Source organism: Populus euphratica, unplaced genomic scaffold (genome assembly GCF_000495115.2).
Source record: "Populus euphratica unplaced genomic scaffold, PopEup_1.0 scaffold278.1, whole genome shotgun sequence".
NCBI lineage: Eukaryota > Viridiplantae > Streptophyta > Magnoliopsida > Malpighiales > Salicaceae > Populus > Populus euphratica.
The window spans coordinates 282,973-290,502 of record NW_011500113.1 but is presented as its reverse complement, the minus strand read 5'-3'; the positions used below and the strand labels follow the sequence as shown (position 1 = coordinate 290,502).

Genomic DNA, 7,530 nt, shown 5'->3' with positions numbered 1-7,530 from the left:
TACAATATTTAGCATTTGGTAATAAAAGAGTAGTAATTTAGAAGTAGTACGAGGTTAGTTACATTCTTTCCTATGCCAATGGTGGGGATTTTAGCCAGAACACCAAGATGGCAAGCCAAGCCGAAACCTGTGAAAAAGAGCTATTTGCTATTTGCTATATGTAATGCAATGCATAAAAAGAAATGAAGATTCAATGGAAAAGGAGAGAGAGAAACTTGCCTCGAGGATGTAGCAAACCATTGCCATCAACAAGCAGTAACTGTTGAATAAAACAGAGACAACCTCAATTTCAGATAAACCTTAATTAACAGGCAAGGCAAGAGAGTAGGAATCGATACATATGATGCATGGAAGGTATATATGGTACGAGATTATCATATTCATAAAGGGGATGGGAGGGGAGGGATGAAATGAAAAAGAAAGAGGATTGTGGATTGGCTGACCTGGGGGTGGAATGGATTGTCAGTTTTTTTCATCTTCTGTAACAGTTGTAACAGTATTGGAGCCTAAAAATCATCATCATCATCATCATCAATGATAAATAAAGAAGGAAAGAAAGAATCGCAATGATAACAATAGATTCTACTGACCTCTCGGAAAGCAAGGAAGGAAGGAATATAAGGGACATCGAAATTGGTGAGGAGAAAGAAATCTTGGTAGACGACTTGCAGAGTGGGAGTGGTGACATCCAAAACAACAAGGCTTCCACATCCGCATGCTGCCGTTGATGCTGCTGCTGCTGCTGAGTCTAATTCCTTAGAATAGCTTACATCAACCCCACCCACATATTTCAATAACGTTCCTTCTTCTTCAACAACAACATTGCCGCTGCTGCTGGGTATGGGCAGTTTCCAAGGGAAATCATCCTGTGTTATCAACCTCTCTTTAAGTAAATCTTGAATCCTGCTTTTTACAACATTTAATCAATCGATCAATCACATATATCACATAAATCACTGCTATACAAACGAGAAAACAGCATTCAAGCAAGCAAGCAAACGAGTAGCAGCCTAGCATCATACTCTCTCCATTGATTTTGGATTTCAATTGATGATGATGATGATTCTCCCCGATCCCGTCCATGACGAAGACCATGATCATCCATAGATGTAATCGTTGCTTGCAAGCTTGCCTAAAATCCGTTTGAACTATCTTCAGCCCAGTTGCCAAAACCACAGATTGCTAGCCGCCGCCCATCAATCACGCAGTATATTTACGTTTAAATGATTAATTTAGTAACAAATGATAAGAACTTCAACCGCTAGCTTGTCACCCACCAGAATCGAAGGAAATAAATTATTCAAATTGATGTCGATTTGAAGGATTGAAAATCAATTATTTTATGATATTTGATAATTATAAAAATATAAATTGGTAAATATATTTTAATATTTAACTATATTATGAAAAATAATTTGTAAAATAATTTATTTTATTTTTAAGTTTATTAAATGAATAAAAATAAATTTTATAAATTAAAAAGATGAGTAAAAATAAAATTGAAAAAAATTAATTTTATAAAAAATTCAAAAAAAATATATATAATAATTAGAAGTTTAAGTATTAAATTTGATATAATTAATAAATAATATAATATTTTTAAATTTTTTATAACTTTTAGAAAGTATTTCTATTTAAAAATAAAAATATATTTTTTAAAAAATTAAATCAATTTTTTTAATTGAAAGTCTTTTTTTATTGATTAATTTTTTTAATAATAAATAAATATAAAAAAATAAAAAATCATTTTTTACGAAACGAACATGCTTAACTCTTTGATGATTTTTTATGTAGGAAAATGACTTGTAATCAATGCTAAGAAGAAAACATAAAATGTGGTCTGAAACATTATTTACTAAAATAATAATAGATAAATTAAAATGTTAAGGATTAAATTGAAGTTTTTCGTGTTTAAACTTAAATGAGTTATTTTTTTCTTTGTAAAAATTGATCCTTAATGTTTTATTAATTTCTATTTGTAACTAAGAGTAAAATCCTATATTGCAAAATTAATTTTTAATTCATTCCCGAGTATTTCTTGAGACTTCATGCATGCAAGAGAATGCAAAATAATAATAATAATAATAATAATAAACAAAATCTTAATTTTCTAATTAACGCACGTCCATGTTCATTGAAACAAGGTGTTTATTTTTTATTTAGTTAGGTTTTTATCAAAAAAATTAAATAAACTAAAAAAAAATATTGAAAAAAAAACTGAACTAGAACTGGTCAAACCGATTGGTTTCGGTTCGATTTAGTTCGGTTTTTAGAGAAAAAACCAGTTAAAACCGGTTTAGTTCAATTTTTTCAATTTAGCTCCATTTTTTTGTTTTTGGCTCGGTTTTTTAGTTTGGCTCGGTTTTTTCTGGTTTGGCTCGATTTGGTTCAATTTTTTTGATTTTTTTGTTACAAAACTGAAACTAAACCGAACTGGCTGAATTTTTTAAAATTTTAATTGGATTTTTTTTAGTTTGATTTTTTTAATTATTATTTTTTAATTTTTTCAATTTAATCAGTTTTTTTATTTTTTTAAATACCCCTGCCAGGCATTGACATCGAAGAGGACTCCATTTTAGAACTGGAAAAGGTCCAAAATCAACCATAGCTAGCAGAACACACAAGTGCTGCTTCAAAATGCCAGAAGCAGTAACCATCTTAATTTCTACCCTGTCGTCTCGATCAGATGATGAACTAAAAAAGATATACAGACCTTTTTTTCAAGCTATAAGTCTGCAAAGGTTACGAGTTTAAATAAAATCATTTCCGACAACCTTCCTCACAACATTATATCCAAGGTGTCCATGTGTTACTATCCCAAGAACTCTCCCTCTTGCATCAAACACCGGAGCTCCAGAGCTACCCGACACAATTGATATGTCACTAACCATAAACATCGGCTGACTTTTATTGCCAAAATCGAACCCAAGGGTACCATAACCAGTGATTTTCGCAGCAGCGAAGACGTGAGAGAGAGTTGCAGACATGGAAATAATGTGGACCTCTTGTCCAATTTTAACTGTATCATCTCCAAGATATACTTCAGCATAATCAACATCTCTATTCTACTGATACTTGTATTATTAACAATATACTAAAACATACGGGGAAAGCACTATAGGTTCCCACGTCTTTTAATAATAATAATAATAATAATAATAATAATACTATAATGATAATTATATTATTATATTATAACATTTTTTCATTTTTTTACTTTTTATACCTTTATAGTTATTTTTTTTACTTTTTTCTTTTTTTTTCCTTTTAATACATTTTTTTTATTTAATTTGGTTTTTTAATAAATCTTGAGTTTAACGGGTTAACCTGATTTGACAAGTTGACCAGAAATTTCCTTTTTTAATTAATTTTTTTCGTTTAGTTTAGTTTGTTAATATTAAATTTTTTTCTATTTAATTATCATACTTTCATAACATATATCCCAAACTTGACATGTTAACCTAGTTAATTATAGGTAAACCCGTTAAATTTTTTTCTATTTAGTTATTAAACTTTGACGGGTTAACCTCCTAGTTTGAAGGGTTAACCTAATTAATTCAAAATTTTTTCTTTAATTTTTTTCTGTTATTTTTTTAATTAATCTATTTAATTATCATACTTTTATAATACGACCTTACAGTCAGACCTACATCTAAAGCTCTTGGGTCTAATGTTGCAACCAGACTCACTTAAATTTGAGTTATGTAAGTTTAATATTATTATAAATATTACTTTTGGGTTAAGCGTTGCAGCTAGACTAAAGGTTATTGGATATACTTTTAGATCTTAGCATTTTTTGATATTTTTTATGCAAGAAAAAAATACAACCCATGATGTATGCCTTTGTTGTTGTTTTTTTTCCTTTTAAAGCCTTTTACTGTGGATTGCACAATCCACAGTGAAAAAACCAATGTCTTTAGTTTTTTTATCTTTTTAACTTTTTTTTTTGTTTTGTAATTATTCTTTAAATTTAGTTTTGTAATATTAATTTTTTTTATTTAATTATTAGATTTTCATGACACAGATCCCAGGTTTGATTGATTAACTCGATTGATTCAGATTGTTTTTTTTTCATTATTTTTCTTCCTCTAATTTCATCTTTTAATATTATATACAGTCCATAGTAAAAAGGCTAATGTCTTTAGTTTTTCTTTTCTTTTCTTTTTATGTCTTTCATTGTGGACTGCACAATACAATCCATGATGAAAAGGTTGATGTTTTTTTTCTTTTTAATTAGCTTTTTTTATATTTAGTTTATTGATATTAAATTTTTTTCTATTTAGGTATCAGACTTTCATGATAAGGATCTCAAGTTTGACGGGTTAACCCAGTTAATTCAGATTTTTTTTTTCATGTTAGTTTTTTTTTATTTTTTTTAATTAATATATTTAAGTATCATACTTTTACGACACAACTTTGTAGCTAGACTCATATCCAAGACTATTAGGTTTGGTATTGCAGCCAGACCCACTTAAACTTGGGTTTTTCAAGTTTAATGTTATTATAAATATTACTCTTAGGTTTGGTGTTGCAGTCAAACCTAAAACTGTTGGATATAACTTTGTAAAAAATATCTAATACTTTTAAATCTTGACTCTTTTTAATATTTTTATGAAAACATTAACCCCGCAGCATCGTGCAGATCATTTAACTAGTAATTATATTAAAACACGTGGGGAAAGTTGTAGCTTTCCCACGCCTTTTAAAAATAATAATAATAATAATAATAATAATAATAATAAAATAATTATTATTATTATTATGATTATTATTATTATTATTATTATTATTATTATTATTATTATTATATGTGTGTGTGTGTTTATTTTTTTTTGTTTTTTATGCCTTTCTGGATTTTTTTGTTTTTTTCTTTTAATAATTTTTTTTGTTTAATTTAGTTTGTTACTGAATCCCGAGTTTGACTGGTTAACTTGACTTGATGAGTTAACCAGGAATTTTATTTATTTTTTTAATTATTTTTTTTCATTTAGTTTAGTTTGTTAATGTTAAATTTCTTTCTATTGAATTATCAAACTTTCATGACACGTATTTGAAGTTTGATAGATTAATCCAGTTAATTATGGGTTAACCCATCAAATTTTCAAGTTTGATAGATTAACCCAGTTAATTATGGGTTAACCCATCAAATATTTTTTTTCTATTTAGTTATCAAACTTTAATAATATGAATCTAACGTTTGACTGATTAACCTGGTTTGAAGGATTAACCTTGTTAATTTAGATTTTTTTCCTTCATTAGTTTTTTTTTTCATGTGAAAAGCACTGTAGCTTCCCCACGCCTTTTATGAAAAGCACTATAGCTTCCCCATGCCTTTTAATAATAATAATAATAATAATAATAATTATTATTATTATATTATTATTTTTGGTTTTTTATGCCTTTATGGGATTTTTTTTTCTTTTTTCTTTGTTTTTTTCCTATTAATAAATGTTTTTGTTTAATTTAGTTTGTTAATGAATTCCGAGTTTGACGGGTTAACCTAATTTGACGAGTTAACATGGAATTTTATTTTTTTTTGCTTTTTTTCTTTTTAATTAATTTTTTCATTTAGTTTAGTGTGTTAATGTTAAATTTATTTCTATTTAATTATCAAACTTTCATGACACGTATCCTAAACTTGACAGATTAACCCGTCAAATTTTTTTTCTATGTAGTTATCAAAATTTCATATCCCAAATCTAAGGTTTGACGGGTTAAGCTGATTTGAAGAGTTAACATAGTTAATTTAGATTTTTTTCTCTTTTTCATTATTTTTTTTCTTTTTATTGGTTTTTTTTAATTAATCTATTTAATTATCATATTTTTATGACATGACCTTGTAGCCAGACCCACTTCCAAAGCTCTTGGGTCTAATATTACAATCAGACTCACTTAAACTTGAGTCATGTAAATTTAATATTATTATAAATATTATAAATATTATAAATATTACTCTTGCGTCAAGCTAGATCAAAGGTTCTTGGATATATCTTTGCAAAAATAAATAACACTCTTATATCTTAACATTTTTTGATATTTTTTATGCAATAAAAAAATAACCCGTGGCATATGTCTTTGTTTTGTTTTTTTTCTTTTCTTTTTAAGCTTTTTATTGTGGACTGCACAGTGCAATTCACAGTGAAAAAGCTAATGCATTTAGTTTTTTTTTTTTATCTTTTTTCTTTTGTAATTTTTTAATTTAGTTTCTTAATATTAAATTTTTTCTGTTTAATTATTAGATTTTCATGACATAGATCCCACGTTTGACCGGTTAACCCGATTGATTCAGATTATTTTTCTTTTTTCTCATTACTTTTGTTCTTTCGATTTCTTCTTTCAATATTATATACAATCCATGATGACAAGGCTGATGCCTTTAGTTTTTTTTTTTATGTTTTTCACTGTAAACTACACAATACAATCGAAGGTGAAAAGGTTGATACCTTTTTTTTTAATTAACTTTTTTATATTTAGTTTGTTGATATTAAATTTATTCTATTTAGTTATCAGACTTTCATGACACGGATCTCAGGTGTGACAGGTTAACCCAGTTAATTCATATTTTTTTCTTTATTAGTTTTTTCTTCATGTTGGTTTTTTCTTCTTTGTTTTGTTTTTTTAATTAATCTATTTAAGTATTATTCTTTTATGACATAACTTTACAGTCATACCCATATCCAAGACTATTGAGTTTAGTATTGCAGCCAGACCCACTTAAACTTGAATTTTTCAAGTTTATCCAAGATTTTTGGATATAACTTTGCACAAAAACCTAATATTTTTAGATCTTAACTGTTTTTAATATTTTTATACAAAAAAATTGACCCGCGGCATCGCACGGGTCATTTAACTAATAACAATACTAAAAGGTGTGGGAAAGCACTATAGCTTTTCCACGTCTTTTATGCATTAGTGTTTCACTATGCACTGCATTAGTGAAACTGTTAGTTATATTTTGTTTTCTTAGTTTTTTATTTTTTATGCCTTTATGAGTTTTTTTCTTTTTTCTTTGTATTTTTTTTAATGAATTTTTTTGTTTAATTTAGTTTGTTAATGTAAATTTTTTTTATTTAGTTATCACACGTTCATGATACAAATTTTGGGTTTGACGGGTTAACCTGATTTGACAAGTGAACCCAAATTTTTTTCTTTTTAGTTAATTTTTTTCTTTTAGTTTAATTTGTTAATGTTAAGTTTTTTTCTATTTACTTATCAGAATTTCATGACACGTATTCCAAGCTTGACGGGTTAACTCAGTTAATTTTGAGTTAAACCGTCAATGTTTTTTATTTAGTTGTCAAACTTTCATGACATAAATTTCTGGTTTGACGGGTTAATCTGGTTTGAAGAATTAACCCAGTTAATTCAATTTTTTTTCTTTTTCTTAATGTTGGTTTTTTTCTTTGTTTTTTTTTTAATTATCATACTTTTATGACACGATCTTATAACTAAACACATATCCAAAGCTCTTGAATATAGTATTGCAGCCATACACATTTAAACTTGAGTCACGTAAGTTTAATATTATTA

The 7,530-nt window shown here is 27.0% G+C and overlaps 1 protein-coding gene across 1 annotated transcript; it reads right to left on the bottom strand.

Moving 5' to 3' along the window:
- Nucleotides 1–8: 8 nt before the first annotated feature.
- LOC105109865 (endonuclease V-like) lies at nt 9–1,299 on the bottom strand. The gene is made up of 5 exons (XM_011004726.1): nt 1,023–1,299; nt 591–903; nt 444–506; nt 220–259; nt 9–127 (listed from the first exon to the last, which is right to left on the bottom strand). Exons 1-5 carry the CDS (start codon nt 1,103–1,105, stop codon nt 9–11), a joined length of 618 nt encoding a protein of 205 aa, XP_011003028.1. The 5' UTR covers nt 1,106–1,299.
- Between the last annotated feature and the right edge of the window lie 6,231 nt (nt 1,300–7,530).

Coding starts and splice junctions, on each gene's coding strand:
- LOC105109865 (XM_011004726.1), bottom strand. CDS start 1,105: ATGGATGATCATGGTCTTCGTCATGGACGGGATCGGGGAGAATCATCA. Junction 904..1,022: donor ATCCAAAATCAATGGAGAGA/GTATGATGCTAG, acceptor TGTAAAAAGCAG/GATTCAAGATTTACTTAAAG. Junction 507..590: donor CCTTCCTTGCTTTCCGAGAG/GTCAGTAGAATC, acceptor GATGATTTTTAG/GCTCCAATACTGTTACAACT.